Source organism: Vigna angularis, chromosome 3, assembly GCF_016808095.1.
Source record: "Vigna angularis cultivar LongXiaoDou No.4 chromosome 3, ASM1680809v1, whole genome shotgun sequence".
Classification (NCBI taxonomy): Eukaryota; Viridiplantae; Streptophyta; class Magnoliopsida; order Fabales; family Fabaceae; genus Vigna; species Vigna angularis.
Genome location: NC_068972.1, coordinates 502,509 through 522,634, shown reverse-complemented (window position 1 = coordinate 522,634; position 20,126 = coordinate 502,509). Strand labels below are relative to the sequence as shown.

General features: G+C 33.0%; 4 protein-coding genes across 4 annotated transcripts; 1 reads left to right on the top strand and 3 right to left on the bottom strand.

Annotated features, from left to right (window-relative positions):
• The first annotated feature begins 669 nt into the window (after nucleotides 1-669).
• LOC108326142 (transketolase, chloroplastic) lies at nucleotides 670-4,526 on the top strand. The gene is made up of 7 exons (XM_017559443.2): nucleotides 670-1,365; nucleotides 1,883-1,973; nucleotides 2,054-2,159; nucleotides 2,275-2,557; nucleotides 2,661-2,809; nucleotides 2,903-3,056; nucleotides 3,298-4,526. Exons 1-7 carry the CDS (start codon nucleotides 886-888, stop codon nucleotides 4,255-4,257), a joined length of 2,223 nt encoding a protein of 740 aa, XP_017414932.1. The 5' UTR covers nucleotides 670-885; the 3' UTR covers nucleotides 4,258-4,526.
• Nucleotides 4,527-5,464: 938 nt separating this feature from the next.
• Nucleotides 5,465-9,226, bottom strand: LOC108326250 (formate--tetrahydrofolate ligase). The gene is made up of 5 exons (XM_017559632.2): nucleotides 8,898-9,226; nucleotides 8,514-8,663; nucleotides 6,934-8,109; nucleotides 6,348-6,494; nucleotides 5,465-6,042 (listed from the first exon to the last, which is right to left on the bottom strand). The coding sequence occupies exons 1-5, from the start codon at nucleotides 9,057-9,059 to the stop codon at nucleotides 5,767-5,769; spliced, it is 1,911 nt and encodes a 636-aa protein (XP_017415121.1). The 5' UTR covers nucleotides 9,060-9,226; the 3' UTR covers nucleotides 5,465-5,766.
• Nucleotides 9,227-10,235: 1,009 nt separating this feature from the next.
• On the bottom strand, nucleotides 10,236-14,461 carry LOC108325116 (protein PHOTOSYSTEM I ASSEMBLY 2, chloroplastic). The gene is made up of 6 exons (XM_017558127.2): nucleotides 14,245-14,461; nucleotides 14,040-14,119; nucleotides 13,351-13,519; nucleotides 12,782-12,874; nucleotides 10,719-10,852; nucleotides 10,236-10,651 (listed from the first exon to the last, which is right to left on the bottom strand). Exons 1-5 carry the CDS (start codon nucleotides 14,306-14,308, stop codon nucleotides 10,722-10,724), a joined length of 537 nt encoding a protein of 178 aa, XP_017413616.1. The 5' UTR covers nucleotides 14,309-14,461; the 3' UTR covers nucleotides 10,236-10,651; nucleotides 10,719-10,721.
• A 2,958-nt stretch (nucleotides 14,462-17,419) lies between these two features.
• On the bottom strand, nucleotides 17,420-19,039 carry LOC108324848 (high mobility group B protein 15). The gene is made up of 2 exons (XM_017557774.1): nucleotides 18,719-19,039; nucleotides 17,420-17,623 (listed from the first exon to the last, which is right to left on the bottom strand). Exons 1-2 carry the CDS (start codon nucleotides 19,037-19,039, stop codon nucleotides 17,420-17,422), a joined length of 525 nt encoding a protein of 174 aa, XP_017413263.1.
• Between the last annotated feature and the right edge of the window lie 1,087 nt (nucleotides 19,040-20,126).

Genomic DNA, 20,126 nt, shown 5'->3' with positions numbered 1-20,126 from the left:
AAAATTATTATTCATAAATTCATCACTTTAAAATTTCAAATTAAAATGTCTAATTTAGTTTTGATTCATATGTAAATAAATTTTTTACACAATATAAATTTTAAAAATATGTTTAACTAAGAAAAATTAAATAGGTTTATTTAGGTATGAATTTCAACGTCTTGTATTTCCTATATAAGCAAATAATAAAATTTATTTATTTCCTATATAAGCAAATAATAAAATTTATTTAAATCTCTATGAAAGTTTATGTTATTAAAATGTTTTTATATAATTGTTTTATTAAATTAAAATTACTTATATTTATGATCGATTAAAAATTAATTATATTTTTTTACATTTAAATTGATTTTTTTTTTAAATAAAGAAGAAGACTCGTGTACTTACTTTGCTCTACAAAATTTGATTTCATGAGTTTTTGAATGAATTATCCTGTGAATTTATCATGTGTCAAACCAAAGCACGTAACGGACCAGAATATTAATAATGTTGGAAAATAATTTTAGATGCATGTACGCAGACATCAATTATTATGGAAAGGATGAAAATATTTAGAGGAAGAATAAGATGGGAATATACTATTAAAAAATTAGAAAAGATGGAAAAAAGTATAATATGACAGTATAAATTGTTATCCTCGAAATTATGAAGAAAATATGAGAGGCAGAGAAGTGGGAAGAAGATAGCCAGAAGCATAGGCTAAGATTGTCCATAACATGTGGACCGCAAGAACAAGGACTCTATAGATCATCAACACTTTCTTCTTCTTCTTCTTCTTCTTTTTCATCACTTCAACTACTACTACTACTACTACACTCAACAGCCACTCACCTAAGTGGCTCATTTTGACTTTCATTTTTCTTCCACTTTTGAACCTTAAAAGCTATGGCATCCTCATCCTCTCTGCATCTTTCTCAGGCCCTTTTGGCCCCTGCTGTTTACCTTCATGGCTCTTCTTCTGATCGTCTTTCACTCTCCTTCCCATCATTCTCTGGCCTCAAGTCTCATCCTCCATGCAAAGCAACCACTTTCTCTGCAGCTTCACGCAGAAGGGGTGCTTCCACCAGTGTTGTTCGAGCCACTGCTGTTGAGACACTGGACCAGACCACTGAGGTTTCTCTGGTCGAGAAATCCGTCAACACCATTCGCTTTCTGGCCATTGATGCAGTTGAAAAGGCCAACTCTGGCCACCCTGGTCTCCCCATGGGCTGTGCTCCAATGGGCCACATTCTCTACGATGAAGTCATGAGGTACAATCCCAAGAACCCCACTTGGTTCAACCGTGACCGTTTCATTCTGTCTGCTGGACATGGCTGCATGCTCCAATATGCTCTTCTTCACCTTGCAGGCTATGACAGTGTTCAGGTTGGTTCCTTGGTTTTCATTTCTTCGCTAGTTTTTTTAGTCCTTTACTATTCACACTGATTTGATTATGTGACTGAGAATTTTGATCCTCCTGCAATCTGCATTTGTACATTGTGTTGCTTCACTCTGCTCTTGCAATGTAATTTAGATGAATGATCACATTTTATCATATATGCTAAGTTCGTGAACTTTTATGTTAAATAGTAAAAAGTCATATCTGATATGATTTTTTCATTGATTGATAATGTGAAAATCGTTGGACTCGGTGCAAGAAAGTTGAAGTCATGTATGTTGTTATCTGTATCTAAACATAATGATGAATTGATTGGTGGAACAGTTTTGAGTACTTTGGAATTCGCATAGCATTTGTTGTTAACTCTTTTGGTAAGTTGTTAGGTGGTGTATGTATCTTAATATTCCCGAGAATAAATGACTTTTGATGGAAACATAATTTTAAAGCTTTTGAAGTTATGCGATCTTCAATGGCTGAATGTATTGTTTTTGGGTTACGTAATAGGAAGAAGACCTGAAGAATTTCCGACAATGGGAAAGCAGGACTCCCGGACATCCTGAGAATTTTGAGACACTTGGAGTTGAAGTGACCACAGGTTAGATGTTTCTTTAGTTTATGTTATCATAGTGAGCCTTTTTTGCTGAGTTGTGTTGCTTATCCTCGTAATTTGTTTAGGTCCTTTGGGTCAGGGAATTGCCAATGCTGTTGGATTAGCACTGGCTGAGAAACACTTGGCAGCAAGATTCAACAAGCCTGACAATGAGATTGTTGACCATTACACGTGAGAAAACTATATCTTGTTCAGTGCACACCCTTCTCTCTACACTGTGATTTATGCACCTTGCAATGCCTGTTGTGTTGTCAATGAGATTTTTTCACTTTATTTGCTCTTGCAGGTATGTTATATTGGGTGATGGTTGTCAGATGGAGGGAATTTCGAATGAAGCATGTTCACTTGCTGGTCACTGGGGTCTAGGGAAGCTTATTGCATTTTATGATGACAACCACATTTCCATTGATGGTGACACTGAGATTGCATTCACTGAGAATGTTGATCAACGTTTTGAAGCACTTGGATGGCATGTGATTTGGGTGAAGAATGGAAATACAGGGTATGATGAAATCCGTGCAGCCATCAAGGAAGCAAAGGCTGTCAAAGACAAACCAACTTTGATTAAGGTTAGTTACATGACATGATTGAAGCAAAAACAAAGCATTTTGATATGTTTTTCTTTGGGGTATTTTATCAGTTTTCTTTTCATCTGTGATTACTGTTTCACAGGTAACCACTACCATTGGATATGGTTCTCCAAACAAAGCTAACTCCTACAGTGTTCACGGAAGTGCATTAGGTGCTAAAGAAGTGGATGCTACAAGGAAGAATCTTGGATGGCCATACGAACCTTTCCATGTACCAGAAGACGTTAAAAAGTGTGGATGAGGAGTTAGAGATGTGTTGTTTCCTATTAGTATGATGAGATTTCAGATCTAGAATGTAACTTTCTTTACTTTTTTTTTCCTTAGACATTGGAGTCGCCATGTCGCTGATGGTCCCAAACTTGAAGCTGAGTGGAATGCCAAGTTTGCTGAATATGAGAAGAAATACAGTGAGGAAGCTGCAGAGCTGAAGGCCATTTTTACTGGTGAATTACCAGCTGGTTGGGAGAAAGCACTTCCTGTGAGTAAAATAACAAACTTCTATTGCGGTATATATGATCAGTATAGTTGCATTGCATGATGGTGGTGCCCTCATAACTAGGAAAAATCTGATTTTTTCCATGATTTGTTATAATCATTACTCTTTCAAGCTGCATCTTCATTCAAGCATAGCCTTCAAAGTGTTAACATAAAATAAAACTTGAGTTGTATCAATTGTTTGTGATTATTGACAACCCTTCTGATTTGATTTCAACTTGCAGACATACACTCCTGAAAGCCCAGGTGATGCTACAAGAAATCTGTCTCAGCAAAATCTAAATGCCCTTGTTAAGGTTCTTCCTGGTCTGATTGGTGGAAGTGCGGATCTGGCCTCTTCCAACATGACCTTGTTGAAATCGTATGGAGACTTCCAAAAGGGTACTCCTGAAGAGCGAAATGTTAGATTCGGTGTTAGAGAACACGGAATGGGAGCAATCTGTAATGGCATTGCTCTTCATAGCCCGGGATTCATTCCATACTGTGCAACTTTCTTTGTCTTCACGGACTACATGAGAGCTGCCATAAGGATTTCTGCACTGAGTGAAGCTGGAGTGATTTACGTGATGACTCATGATTCCATTGGGCTGGGAGAGGATGGACCAACTCATCAGCCAATAGAGCACTTGGCAAGTTTCAGGGCAATGCCAAATATTCTGATGCTTCGTCCAGCTGATGGCAATGAAACTGCTGGATCATACAAAGTTGCAGTGGTTAACAGGAAGAGACCCTCAATTCTTGCACTTTCAAGGCAGAAGTTGGCCCAACTTCCAGGAACTTCTATAGAGGGAGTTGAAAAGGGTGGCTACACCATTTCAGACAACTCATCAGGTAACAAGCCTGATGTTATCCTGATTGGAACTGGTTCTGAGTTGGAAATTGCTGCTGCTGCTGCTGAGGATCTAAGAAAGGAAGGGAAAGCTGTGAGAGTTGTTTCTTTTGTTAGCTGGGAACTTTTTGATGAGCAGTCAGAGGAATACAAGGAGAGTGTTCTTCCTGCTGCTGTATCAGCTAGAGTTAGCATTGAGGCAGGATCAACATTTGGATGGGGAAAGATTGTTGGAAGCAAAGGCAAGGCTATTGGCATTGATCGATTTGGAGCAAGTGCTCCTGCAGGAAAAATATACAAGGAGTTTGGTCTCACCAAGGAAGCTGTCATTGCTGCTGCCAAAGAACTTTCCTAGATCAATTTCTTGAGTTTCTTTGATCTCATCTAAAACTTGTGGTTTTCAGTGGTGGCTTTTGGTTACTTTTACATTATTTCTTTTTTCAGATGCCACTTTACCCACAGTAAGGAAGATTAGATTGCTCTTGCATGTCACTGTCTGTCCGAGGAGCCACTTACATTAAAGGATCAGTTGAATTAATGAACTTGTATGAATTTTTAACAACTATTTTGGCTTGTGAGTTTTGTCTGTCAAGTAGTTCAATAAGTGAAGTGATCCTCACTCTAGCTCTTTCTCTAATTTTCTTTAAATCAAGAGAATCGGGTTCAAGACATGTATAAATCTTGACTCTTGAAACCAGATTTATGCAATGTTCTGAAAGCCAACTCGATTAATGATTCTATTAATGATCATACTAGTTCAACGGGTTGATCTAACATATAATTGTATATGTATATGATTAACATAATTTAAAATTTATGTTCTGGGATTAACATTTAATTTATGATTAACATACTTCTCTCTTCTTAATCTCTTTCTAAATATAAACTCAACCTATTTTAACTGTGTCCAGTCACATATTTGATGAAACTCAAGCTAAATCTACGCATAAACACTCCTAATTAATTTTGTTTTAATACTAATGTGTAGGTACCATTAACAAAACAAAAAAACTAGAGAAAGTTGTGTTTAATTTTTGCGTTTTCAGGTAAACGAGATCAAAATTTATGTGTGAATATTTATTATCATATTTTCTTCCGATAACAAATCAATGACATCATTCACCAAAATATGAAAATAATATTTAAATTGTGAAAATATTAAGTTAAATAGAAACATATTTGAATTCACATCTTTCTTTAAAAGTTGAGTACCATGTACAAAAATACCAAACAATTGATCACGCAAAAGTATAAAATCTAGAAAATAAAAACATTTCTTTGGCGAAACTTGGATTTATATAGAAATCATAGTGAACTGTGAGCAAACAACATCAATAAAACCGCATTTCATTAATGCTTCATTGGTAACGAGAAAAGAATAGCTGAGGAAGTGCAAGAAAAAAAAAATAGATGAAAAACTAGTAGTAGAAGAAGAAAAATAGATGAAAAATAAGTGGAAAAAAAATTACCATTTAACTTAATTAAAAACTGATCAGTGCCACGCTTGTATAGTTTTATCTCCTCCATTTATACCAAAAATACCAGTGACCACATTCTCCAAATGATGAAATTTAAACTTCTCCATTTGTACGTGATTTCAGTGTGCATAACAAGTATCAGTCACCAGGAGTTTACATCAATTCAATTGCATATCAGAAAAACATACAAGAAAACAGATATAAAATTCTCTCCTTAAATTATTTATCTCATTCATACAGACCCCCAACCATGCAAACAAACACGAAGAAAACATCAAGGAGGAATGCTACTGCCACATGACATTGATGAACATCACAAAGGGATATGTAAATGAGATGAAGAAAGCTTTTGGTATGCCATAGAAGCATGGCCTCGTTGTTGAGGTTTATGAGAGACCAGTGACTTTTCCAGTTGTTGTATCAATATCAATGTCATAGAAGCATGGCCTCGTTGGAAGCCCTGGCATTGTACTCATTGTTCCAACTAAAGGATAAATAAAGCCAGCACCTATACTAGCTCTTACATCCCTTATGGGTAAGACAAACCCACTTGGAGCTCCTTTTGCTGCAGCATTGTCTGAGAAAGAATACTGAGTCTTAGCCATGCAGATTGGAAGACCAGAAAATCCTTGCTTGCTATACATCTCAATCTGCTTCTCAGCCTAGTTTGATAAAAAGAATGTCACACATTAAAAGGTAAAAAGAGAAGTCTTTTTCGTTAACAAATAAATAGGTACATGCAATAAGGATTAGGTAAGAACAAGAAGACTAAAACATAGTGGAGTTGTAGTTTGTGCAGTCCTTTGATGTGTAAGGTTTGTCTCCCTTGTCTTTAAGGTTGTTTCTTTTCCCCCAAACAAACTTGCACCAGGATAGAATTATGTCCATGGTTTCTATTTAGTGTTTTATTTGGTCATGCCTACTTCAAATGAGTTGCTATATCTAATATGTAACGAGATGAGATCACCTGCTCAGAGTACTCAACGCCACTGGCTCCATATGACTTTGCTATTGCCTCTATTTTCTCTTTTATACTCAGATCCAAGGGATACAGGAACTTCAATGGCTGTGTCACATTCTCACAAGCTTTTTGGACTGCAATGCCCAGGTCAACCTGAATCACGACAAGTCATACCTTAGCAAATAGAGGACACCATTACTGAATGATACCATGACTTGTATTATGTACCGTGACAAGCATGTATAGAAACTAAATTGTGCTGCTAATTGTATCCATGAAATGGCTCCGTTTACTTTAAATCTGAAATCTAGGCATAGGGTGGATATAAGTATGTGCTGCCAGAAGCACTACTTGGACATTTGATCCAACACAAAGTTAAAAATCATGAGGCTAACAATGCTCAATTGTTTCAAGAGACCAAGGAAGCAACTCAACAAACAGTTCGTCTAGCAGGTGAAAAATTAAAGACAGCTCAAAGCTAAATTTTACATTCAAATATGCTAGCCACAAACAACTTAATCAAAAGTGGTCTATTGATTGTTACTTTCATCTATATGCTCAAATGTAAGACAGAGGAAGTTAATGCACTTACAGCTCCTTTGCCACCATGTGCGTGATGGGAACAAATTACAGCATCATAAGCTCCAGCAGCTAAAGCAGCACTCCGAACCGCATTTAGCTCGGCTTCAGTGTCAGTTGAAAACTTGTTAATAGCAACAACAACATTTACTCCGTAAGATTTTGTGTTTGATATATGTCGTGCCATATTCACGCAACCAGCCTCAACCAGGGCAACATTTTCAGTCAAATATGCATGATCAAGAGGTTTTCCAGCAACAACAGCTGGCCCTCCACCATGCATTTTTAGTGCCCTTACTGTTGCCACAATAATTGCACATTGAGGTGTCAAACCACTATAACGACACTTAATGTTCATAAACTTTTCGGCTCCAATATCAGCACCAAAACCAGCTTCAGTAACTACAAATCCACCTGGTCCAACCAATTTCAGTGCAATCTTATCAGCCACAATGGAAGAATTCCCATGAGCAATGTTTGCAAAAGGACCTGCATGAACAAGAACAGGAGTTCCTTCCAGGGTCTGCATAAGAGTAGGGTGGATGGCATCCTTCATTAAAACTGTCAAGGCACCTCCAACACCTAGATCATCAGCAGTGACAGGGTCACCACTCTTGCTATTTCCAATAACCATTTTCCCAAGTCGATCTCTCATATCAGCTAAGGATGTTGTCAGTGCCAAAACAGCCATTATCTCACTAGCAACTGAAATATCAAATGCTGTTTCTCTTACCATTCCTTTCTCATCAGGTCCCTGCCCAATAGTAATTTTTCTCAAGAATCGGTCATTGATGTCCATTACTCTCCTCCACGTAATAGAATTCGGGTCAATATCAAGCCTTGCAAATTTATTTACTTCTTCTGGTGTAAGATCATCTGGATTGGTCTTTGAAATGCCAAGCTTCTTAAGACGCCTGAACATGACATCACTGAAGCTCCTTTTCCCTTCTTTATTTGGAGGGCACAGTCGGTTAAAAAGAGCCTTATCCGACTGTGTTGACTCGTGGAAAATCCGTGTATCAATTGCAGCAGCTAGAAGATTGTTTGCTGCAGTTATTGCATGAATATCTCCTGTTAGATGGAGATTGAATTCATCCATGGGAATAACTTGGCTATAGCCACCACCAGCTGCACCTCCTTTAATGCCAAAAGTAGGTCCTTGTGATGGTTGACGAACGCAGGTGACTACCTAACAAAAGGAGATCAGATGTCATTACATATCCAGCATAACTTTGACATGCAATTAAAAATTATAGCTTGTTCCAATATTGTTATCTTGGGCCCTCACAACCACTGAAATTCTAAATGGTGAATGAACAATAAAGTTTTTGTTCCAGTAAAAACAATAGTCTCACATCATTAGGATTTGAGTTCAAGAAAAGTGATCAAAGTAAAAAAAAAAAAAAAAAAAGATCATCAATCTGATCCAAAGATTGTAGTTGCAAGCATAACTTTTGGGAACAAAAGCAATAACATCGGAAGATATCCTAATGATAGAGTTAAGAGACTATAAAAACATCCAGATTCAGATCGGTATAAAATCAATAGGTAGCATAGCACACTGCTGTAAATACAGAAAGAGAAAAAAGTTACCTTTTTATCAAGAAAAGCACCTAAAGCTTGACAGAGCCCCACTGTGGTAGTAGATTTCCCTTCCCCGAGAGGAGTTGGAGTAATGCCTCCGACCACAACATAATACCCATCTTGCGATCCTTGAAGCTCATCAAGAACTGACAACAAAACCTGTGCATCCAAATCACTCTTCAGCCAAACTATAAGACTAAGATCATCACATCAATGCATTCAACCAAATTATCCACACAAAAAGAACTAAGGCATACACTGAAGACCTTTTCTAGTGTACCTGAAGAGTGGCATGAAACTGAAATCTAACAGAAAAACATGATCGCACACATACCATCACAAAGAAACTAATTGAATCGTATTCCTGTCACTCAAATCTGAATGGTGAATTACCTTGGCCTTGTATTTTCCGTAAAGATCATAGTGATTGGGACTGAGGTTGAGGTCTTTGGCAATCTCGGATATGTGAACAGGTTCAACGGAGTTTGCAATGTCTATGTCCGCAGGAACAGGGGACACAACCTCTAGCTTCCTCACTGTGGTTGAGGAACTCATGGTATTGAATTGAGATTCAGTTTTGCGCAGAAACAAGGATTCAGAATCCAGAAACTAATGATGTTTGACTATGATAGAGAAAAGCCAACGTTGATTTATTTATTATGTATCTTGATTATTATTCCTTAAATCTTATCTCTCTCACACTCTGTTATACTCATTTGTTTGTTTGGTTTTTATTCATTTGTTGTTTCGTATTTATTCATTCTCTACCAGTCATTCTCTGGAACAGACAAATAAGCGTTCTATACGAAAAATTCCCCATACATGGTGTGTGATTGGGAAAAAACACTGAAAAAAAAATCAATTTAAATTAAAACTAAAGTTAATAAAAATGGAGATTTAACTTTTTTTCTAAAAGATATTTTTACTTATTTATCTAACTAAATAAAAAATATTATTTGTGTTTTTTTCTGTTTATTTTCTCTCTCACTCTCTTAATCTTCCCTCTTGCAAAGTAGTAACAATTTTTTTTAGTTTTTGAAAAATGATTTATAGACAATAAAAAAAAATTCTCAGATAATTATAAATTTCATATTTTACTTTTTTCCATTGCACTCTACATTAAATGCAGAGATATTTAAATTTTAATGCTTTCACAAGAGATCAAATTTAAACATATGTTCTTATAAAAAATCATCAAACTCTGTCACTAATTCACTGTCATTTCATTTCTACTGTCTTTATAAAGATGTAAACTTAATTAAAAATAGCTGAGAAGTAAAGATATAATTAAAACATTATTAATATAATTTAAAATTTGAACATAATAAATAAATAAATAACAACTTTTTTAAAAGCAAGTATCTAAAAACAAATAAGTTATTTTCAAAATATTTAAACATATAACATTATTAAAAAAAATAATATGCAATAGTGTATCATTATTTTAGTAAATAAACTTATTTATTAACAATCTTAACTCATTCATTAATATCATTGAACTATGCAGTGGTATTGTTAACAAAAAATATTCACCAAGAATTATATTTTTTAGGTTCAGTGGAGAGCCAAAAACTATTTTATATAAGTCCAATTTATTCTAACTATTCGTTTGTTTGTTTGTTTTTTTCTTATCAGCATTCTGACTGTTCGTGACATACTCATTAATTTTTTAAAGTACTATAATAAATTTGAAAAAAGTTATAATCTACATATTATTATAGAGTCATAATATTTAAGGTCTTTAAGAACTTATTACCTTAAGTGTACACTATTTGCATAAACATTTACAGATTTACTTGGGAGCTGAATAGGAACCTAAATAGCTACTCTTGCTGGAAGTATTTGCTCGATGTTTACATAATATACGGGTCTTGCAACTCAATACAGTCCACACGAACATGGCGATGGACATGGACATTTTTATTACAGAACCATGTAAATTATAAGGTTGATAACCAAGCCGATGATGGTTAGAGTTCTGTAATGCATCTAGACCAAAAATAGAAGCAAAAAACCCTCAGCAACATGTTCTGTGCTACAAGTTGATTTACCAATGCAGTCACTGGCTTTGTTAACCGGTGAAGAACATCCCAATCATTGCGCCAAAAAGCAGCACTGGCTGGCCTCAGTTTTGCTCAAATTTACGTCTGAAAGGGATGTAGTACAGTGAACAACGGCAACAGAAGATTAGTATTGAAGACACAGAAAGTTTACCTTCTAAGAGTTTGGAATTAGCCGTCCGTTATACATCTTATCAAGCAGTTTCCGTGCATCGGGCCTCCTCAGGAGACCTTTATTGTTTGGCAAACCGGTTCCTAAACAAACAGGGCAGACAAGCTTTCCTCGACCTGTAGTTTATACATCTTATGTTAATGATCAATCATACAAGTGAACCCTGCCTGTAACAATACTAGAGAAACAGTGTTATGTTTGGATAAGGTAAACAAAAGGGCAGGGAAGAGATGAGAAAAATGACCCGACCAACCCTAGCTTGAAAGATTCCAGATAGAGGTAACTTCCCCTCTTTCCCTTCCCTCCCCTTCCTTGTCCTTTCCCTCCACTCAACAACTTCCATATATAGGCACAAAAGCAATAAGTATAAAGTGTGCAAAAGAACATGGATAAAATCTTCATTATATATAATGAGAGTGAGTGGGATCTTTCAAGCTCTCTAGAATTATTTTTACAGTTTCAATCTCAAGACAAGGCAATATATTTCATGCAAATTAACAGTTGATGCTTACAAACTTCCTATACAAATATTAGGAATATAATCATCATGTGGATTTTACGTGAGCTAATTAACATATCCAAACATTTTACTAGCTAATTAACATCTCCAAGATATTGCATGCAAATTAACAGTTGATGTTTGCAACTTCCTATTACCAATCTTAGGAATATAATCATCATGTGTATTTTACGTGAGCTAATTAACATCTCTGAACATTTTACTAGCTCGTTAAACAAATTATTTATACACACTTAGAAACAACACCAAGCAACGGGGGACTCGCTTATATATAGAACACTTGTATACAGAACACGAATAAAAAAGAGTTCTTAAGAGAGAGAGAGATCACAGATGAGTTTTGTACACTTCCAATTCCAAGCTTACATATATCATTTGAACATCATAAAAGCAACTTAACATGTGCAGACATTTTGCTAGCTCACATAACAGATGATTTATAAACAGTTGAAAACGTCAAGGCAAGCAAAGTGGTACTCAATTACATGTACAACATAAACTGAGAAAAGTACTAAGAGAGGGACATCTCATCTATCATTCTGGAAAAGCTTGGACATCAAGCTTAACTTGGTAAAGAGTATAAGACGCAATGACATGCTTGAAAAAGCGATGACATGCTTGAAAAACCGATGATTCTTTTAAACTTCCAAGCCTACAATTATCATTTGTCTACTAGATGAGCATGCTAACATCTCTACACATTTTACTGGCCCAAATCAAAAGATCATCTACTGAGCATATCTAAAACCAAACAATGTGGGCACCCATATAAATACAAAATAAATAAGAAAAGGGATTGAGAAAGGGGAATCTTATCATTTTCCGAACTCACAACATTAGTAAAGGTGAGATATTATTACATTACATGAATGAAAAACAAATGATGTTTGTAAATCCAAGCAAACAGCACAAAAGATGATTTATAAAGACATGCAATTGTGTAAAACCAAGTAATGTGGGAGTTCTGAGAGAGGGATCTAATAATTCTGCAATGATTTAATATCGAGCTTACAAAACAGGTTAGTAAAAGTGTGAGATTATATGCATGAGGAACAAATGACTTCTATAAATTCCAAATTACAAGCTTCTGAATATAATTTGTACATGAGCAAGTTACAAACCAAGATATTTTTCCATGTACTTTCTTCCTGCAAGTCTGGGAGGGGTATGTTTAATCCTTAGAGACTTGCCACAAAAAGGTCCCTGAGAACAACGTGGTGCATATCATGCTTTTGGCTGTTGATCATGGTTCCAGGTCCGTTTATGGTTCATTATTTGGTCTTTGTTGACAACCATTTATAGACAACACCCTTTATTTCTTTAATTATCCCATCCCCTGCAAACTACCTCTCTAATAAAACTAAAAAATGGCTAACTAGTTACTGATCGGATTCCTAGCAGCAAAGCATGTCAACAAAAGCAATTCTGAACACCAACTTCAAAAATGATTGGAAGTAAAACATGCCATTGTTATCACCTCTAGAAGCTAATATAAATGGGGTCAAGTAGAAAATGGAGTTCATACCATAACAATTTGGACACTCAGTAAATTCGTAAACATCTTTAGCTCGCTTCCTGTTTAGAGCTTTCCATTTTCCTGTACCACCACACATGTCACCTAAATGAAAAGGTAAACATCATATGTATTAAGAAACATCCACTGGTCTCATGTTGATAAAATTGCAACATATACATCAGAAATAACATGGAAACAATCTTCAACAACAATTAATCAATTTCTATTCACCAACTGGTTTTAGTTAGCAATCATTTAACTCATATAATGTCTAGTTACCGAATTTTTGAAATGGGAAGCATAAGCATACACAGCCAAAGTCCTGTAAAGATCAATTTGTCTCAGTATTTCTATTTGTTTATGGTCATGCACTCATCCTCAGCATCCTCCACAAACAAGGTTCAACTCCGCCAAGATATATAATTGCAGAAAATTTTATTTCTCTTATCAGCAGTGGGAACTACTAAATAAGCTTATAACATGGAGACATGCTATTATGGATTATGTCCTATTAGTAAATCCAGATAATGCAAACAAGATGAATGAAACATAGAAAAAGCAATTTTATCACAACTTACAAAGCACAGCACCACTTCCCAAACAATTTCTGCACACAGGTTTTTCCATCATTCCATCCACAGCATTTGCCTTAGAAACAAAAATAGGTGCGGCATAATCACTGATCAACACTAGAGTTGAACACAAACCCGAAAGACAGTGACGTCTGGAAACTGGTACTTGAAGTTCCTGCATGAGAGGAAGAACTTTCAATTGGTATGACTTATGAGATGATTCGGGGGAAACTAAACTACCAAACTACAATTACAGCAAAGTCTTTGCACAACTTTGAGGTTTATGTCATACATTCATTTCTATTGAAATAATATAGCAAACTTAAGCAACATGCTCCCTAAAATTTCGCAATTACCATGCGTTCATGATCATAATCAATCCCGTGTGAAGCAAAATCCTTAACCACAATTAAGAATTAATCAAATTCAACTAAGCATTGTGCGGAGAATGGTTACGACCATGGTGGTGCCATACATAGTATAATTTCTCCAGGCTCACTAATCAAATAATCATGGCTATGCTTCACTAATGGCTTAATCTCTCATGTTCCATAAACAGAATGTCATTACTCAAAGTTTCGACCCATAATGCAATGCAGACGTACAGAATATACGAGTAATTAGTTGGCAAGAGTTATTCTTATTACGATTCATCGGTTAACCTCGAATGATAAAAACAAGTCTGTTTGTTTCACCTTTGAGGAGTGGTCTGTGTGAGCGGAAGCAGAGCTGTCATCTTTATGGCTAAGGTTTGATTTAACCACATGAGCTTTTCCTGAAAACAACACAACTTCAATTGAGAATTCAAAGAATAAAAGAAAATTCCATTAAAAAAAGCTAACTAACTTAATTTTGCAATCTCAAATTCGAATCAACACATATATAGAAGAAAAAACTGACTTCGGTATTGTGTTCGAGAAGAGATTGAAAATGGAGGAAGGCATCGAGGAATAACAGACTCCATGAAACACACACCTGCAACTGCAACTTCTTGCTAGAAATGGATTGATTGCTATGAAAGAAGACGAAGAGATAAAGATTTGGTTTGGCGCGAGTAGGGCAGAGAGGACCCAATTGATAGGTCAAAATATCCTCCACGTACTCCTCCATCTCAAATCTCTAATCTAAAATCATCATCGCGCTTCAAGAACAAACTTAATTAATTAAGTTTAATACCAACTTCCTAAATTACTTATTTGATACCAGAAAACACAAGCGTATATGTGTTTAGTTTTTCTAATGATAAAAATTTATAATTATTAAAATAAATATAAATATTTTTTATAATTTTATTATACACAATTTTTATTTACTCGTGATCAACGAACATTTTAGAACCTGTAAACATGTGATATAATTAAATGAAATAAATACGTGTAAGAATGAGAAAATGATACATGAATAAATAAATAAATAGTGGTGTATAAATATGTGACGGATATTAAATAAATATTATTAATAAATATCTATAAGTAATAGGTGAATAATTTTAGTTACCAAATTATCTTTAATGATGGGTAGGTAATTATTGGTAGTAAATTTATAAAGAATTAAATGATAAAACTAAAATTACTAGTAAAACATATTGATTATTGGAAAATTATTTAGAATTTCATTTTATCTATTTATATTTTTTATGTTGATATATCATTGAAAATATTCTTTAAAAAGGTAATTTTTAAAGTGTATCCTTTGGTACATTTATTTGAAACAATGAATATGAGAAAGAGTAAATATACAAATTTGAAAGAGAGCAAATGATGAATTTAAGTAGATTTTGAAATAAAGTTTATTTTGTTTTGTGGAAAGGATTTGGAGGTGAGAGTGTTTCAAGTTGGGAGTGATGTTTGTAAAAGTTTACAAGTGATTTGATTTATATGATAAAAAAAAGTTTTAATAAATTAAAATATAAGATTATTATTTTGCTTTTATAGTAAAATTTAATATATATTAATAATAATTATATTTTTTATTATTATTTTTATTGTTTATTATTACTTATTGTTATTATTATTATTATTATTAAAAAGTAAAAACAAAAATAGATTATTAATGAAAAGGCAAAAGTAAAAAAGAAAAAATCTTCTGTTACTAAAATTAGATGAAAAAATAAGTTAGTTTAACTTGTTTTAACTCCATTTGTCATTGAACTGCAAAAAAACTGAACAGTCAGTAAAAAAAAATAAACCTTTAATGACAACTCGTCTCGTACACAACCCGTTGATGAGTCAATCTTGTCGTTTTTTTAAATATTTTTTTATTTTAATTTGTTTTCAATTTTTAAAATTTATTTATATATAAATATAAATGAATTTGTTTTCAATTTAAAATTTATTTATTTAACAAAAACATATTTAATTATATAAAATATTTTTTAAATTTTTAATTGATTAGTTAATATTTTTGTTAAATAAATTAAAATATTTATTATATTTATATGTTAAATTACTCTATTATAATTAATATTTAAAATTTAATTTGTATATGTTAATAATTCAAATTCGAATTGTATTATGTGTTTACACTTTAGAAAAATATAATATATAAAAATTATTTTTTTAATTAAAAAAAACTGTCAACCAACCAAACTGGTTTGACTTCTATTTAGGTCCGTCAAATTGAGGGACTGAACGGGTCAAGCCAATTTCGGCCCATCCCATTTTGAATTGGCTGAGGAGCTGGCCTATCGAGTCGAATCTGTTTACCTCCCTTAATTGGAACTTTATGCAGAATTGGTTTCCTACCTCTTTCCCTATTTTACTTTATCTTCAATAACACAAAGGAATTGATTCCCTCCCAACTCCACTGATCACCCATTTATAGAACCAACGACCAACCACCATGGTCACCACCGCAAGCGACTGCTTCAAGAATAACACCACGCTCTGCATACACACTTCAACAGATCACACAGATGAAAATAGAACATTTTTCTTCAAGGCTTGTAAATGTGGTTGGACGCGAAACCAAGGTCATGCAGCAACGTAGATGGAGACGTGATACACGTATCCATTTGCAATAATCCCTCTCAACAGTAAATATGCTAAAACAGATGGATTTGGTTGGACGTGAAGGTACTCAAATATAATTTAAAAATAATAAGACATGATAAAAATTAAATATAAACTTATATATAAATGTAGGTCCATGCACCCAGTAAAATAAATTAATTATTATGATAATTACTTAAAAAAAAAGGGTAAAATCAAGCATAATTACCAACGTGAAGTTATCATTGATATGAATGGAAGTCATGGATGAAAGTTTGATTATTTTATTTTCATTTCTTAAGTTAAAATTCATTATCTTCGTCATCGTCTTATTCACAGGTAATAGATATACTTATATTTATGTCACTCATATTCATCTAAATATTAATTAAAAAATTTAAAAAAATGAAAGTCACAAAAAACGGCATTAAAAGTACACATGGTTAAAATGATACACGCATTATTGAAATAAATTACAATTAAATAAACATCAAATAAAAATATCAAATAAAAAATAACATGACGGTTGATTAAGTGTTAAATAATTATAAAGAACAATAAAAATATCAAATGTTTATTCTAAATAAGTTATCAAAGTGGATTAAAGAAAAAATAAAGTAAATTTTTTATATCTCCTAAAAAAATTAAGAATATTTTAATAATTTAAAACGTAGAAGATATAAAAACGAAAATATATAACGAGATAAAGACAAAACACATGTATATTACTTATTCCTACTTTTATATTTAATTTAGGATAATGACACTTTAACAACATTTTAACATCATCTACGTGTTATTATATGATTGGTCCAAAATTACTTCACAATTAATAATAATAATCATAAACACCAATACAGATCAATCACATAATGACATATAAATAGTGTTAAAATGTTATCAAAAAATCATTGTCAAAATATCATTATCCTTTAATTTATGCAAATATTTGCACTTCTGATATCTCTTTTGCAGAAGTTCAGAAACCCTCTTCAAGTGAATTTTCTTTTGAACCCAAATAGTTTGTTTCAATCTCCATTCCTATACAAGGCACTGAATTCATATCAAAACCTCTATCTGCAGCTTTATAAATCATCTTCCAAGTCTTCTCCACTTGAATTGCCTTTGTTAGTCTCAACTTCATCCAACATGTCTGTGTCCTGTTTGGGCGGCCACTGTCGAAGTGGCACAGCATTAGTGATAACTGGACCCGTTTTCAGTTTCTCCAAATAATCCTCCATTTCTACCATGTACCTTTCTTTATCCTTCATAGCCATCTCTTGATAAATCTTCAGGACAGACAAACTATTGCATTAATACAAACTTTGAGGATGTTTTTACTTAGATGGTGATTCTTTTGATACTTGTTTTGTTTATCATAAATGAATACAAGAAGATGCGTATGAACATATACATGCTGCACAAAAGATAATGTACATAGATAAATTGGATATATCATACTGGTAGCTAAAAATACGTGAGAGTAGACTAGATATATTATAATATATAACAAAAAGTAAGTTATAATTAGGGATGACAATAAAATTTGTAATTATAGTTATTGGCGGATAAAATTCGTAGTGGATAGTTTTTATCCACGAATATTTATTACTTGCGGGTAACGAATAGTAGATAATATCTGTTTCTAAACGGTGTGAGTATTATACTATCTAACCTTTGGTACCTTTTATCTGCAAAAAATAATTTATATTTTTTAAATTAAATTTAATTAAAAATAAAATTAATTGATATTTTATTAGGTTAAATTTAACTAAAATTAAATTTATATTTATATTTAATTTTATTTATATTTTATTTTAAAATATATAAAATATATTTTTTTTAATTTTTTAGGTATCCACGAATATTTTATTAGCGGGTATCCACGATTATTCAAGGGTAGCGAGTTAAATTTTCATTTTACAAGTCAGGTTGTGGATAAACACTATCTGACCCGACTCATTGTTATCTCTAGAGTCATAATAAATGGTACTTATTATAACATATTTTTTTGTTACGTTTAGAGCTGTCAAAATGGATCACAACCAGCGAACCAATCCGGTTCACCACGGGTTCGGGTCGGGTTGGGTTTGAAAAAATTGTATTTTTTTTATGCGGGTCAGATTTCAACCCGGCTCATTTATCCCATGGCGGACCGGATTGACCCACTAATAAATGAGTCGGATTGAATTGACTCATTAAGTGATCAACCCGCGGTGGATCCGACCGGGTGAGATCAGGTCCGTTTTTACCGTACTAGCTACGTTATAAAATACACAAACATTCTATTACTATATGTTAGAATATCTATCATAATATATCTATTTTATTTGTTATAATATGTTTTTTTTCTACTGCATTATAGTGTTGAACATACTTCATACCATTTTTTGGGATACTTTTAACTTTGACCAGAGTTGACCGATCATTCTAGGAATCTGTCCCTCCTTTCCTTGGTGAAGTGCCTTCAGTGTTGCATGCTGTTCAGCATAGAAGAAATTGTAGCCATTTCTGCTATGTTTTGGATGAACAGGAACTTTCTTTTTGGTGTCTGATTTCTTACTTCGATGGGATGTTGGCAATGGAGTGTGCTGTGGCACTTCATAAAGTATACCTTTCAGTGTCTCCGAACCCATTCTCACTGTAACTATGTACCCACTTTCAAACTTCCCATCAATGACTCCGATCACTGAAGATGCTGCCATTGCTGAGACCAAAACATAATATATTAAACAACATTACTCATCAAATAATCATAAGAATTAAATACACTCACTTTATTATAAGTTCTCTAAAATTCACACAAAAAAGACAAATACAAATTATAGTCCTTCTGGTAAAGATAAAGCAGTTAAAAAAGAAGAACACCCATCTTATATATCTATCTATCTCTACATTTATATATATATATATATATATAATTGATTAAATTATTATATTGGTAGTTAACTGACAATTAGTTTACATTAGTCAAAATATTTACAATATCTGACTGTATGGTTGACTGCAAGTCATAAATTGCGAGTACATTTTAATTAAATTTATTAAAAAATGTATAATTGTTGTTAATTAAAATAGAGTAATAACTATGATTGAATAATTTAATAAGAAGATGAATCATTTTCAAAGCAACCGGTCGTATGTTTAATTAAATCGTTTACAATAGGTGACAAATCATATTTTTCAAATATTTGAATAAAAGGTTTTTTTTTCAAAAGTTGAATGTTTTTATATTATAATTAATAGTTAACTAATTTTTTTTTCAAAGACACGTAAAATAATAGTGAATAAATAAATAAGACATTTACATTTGAATTTTGAACCCATCATTTAGTTGCTTAAACCATAAAAAAAATATACTAAGAAAGACTTTGACTTGCAGTGCTCAAATGTTGGGGACAAAAACAAATTTGACCACCAGATTTTGGCGATTTGAGTATAAATGATATAAGATGAAAGGTTGATACATAAAACTCTCATTAACAAATGAGGTTATATCTCCATAAACATTTTTTAGTATCTCATCAATCATACTTAATAAGACACTATTACGTATTTAATCTTATTATTTTAAAAAAATGTTAAATTATTTTATAAGAAAATTTTCAAATAATTTTATAATATTATAATCACTATCACATTTGACATCTCAATCAATTACACTAATACTCTAAAATTTATAAATTGTAACATTACAAATATTATAATATGAAACTACGTTAATGAGACATCATATAATAATAAAATAGAACATAGAACATTTATTGTAGGAAAAATTATCTTACACTTATC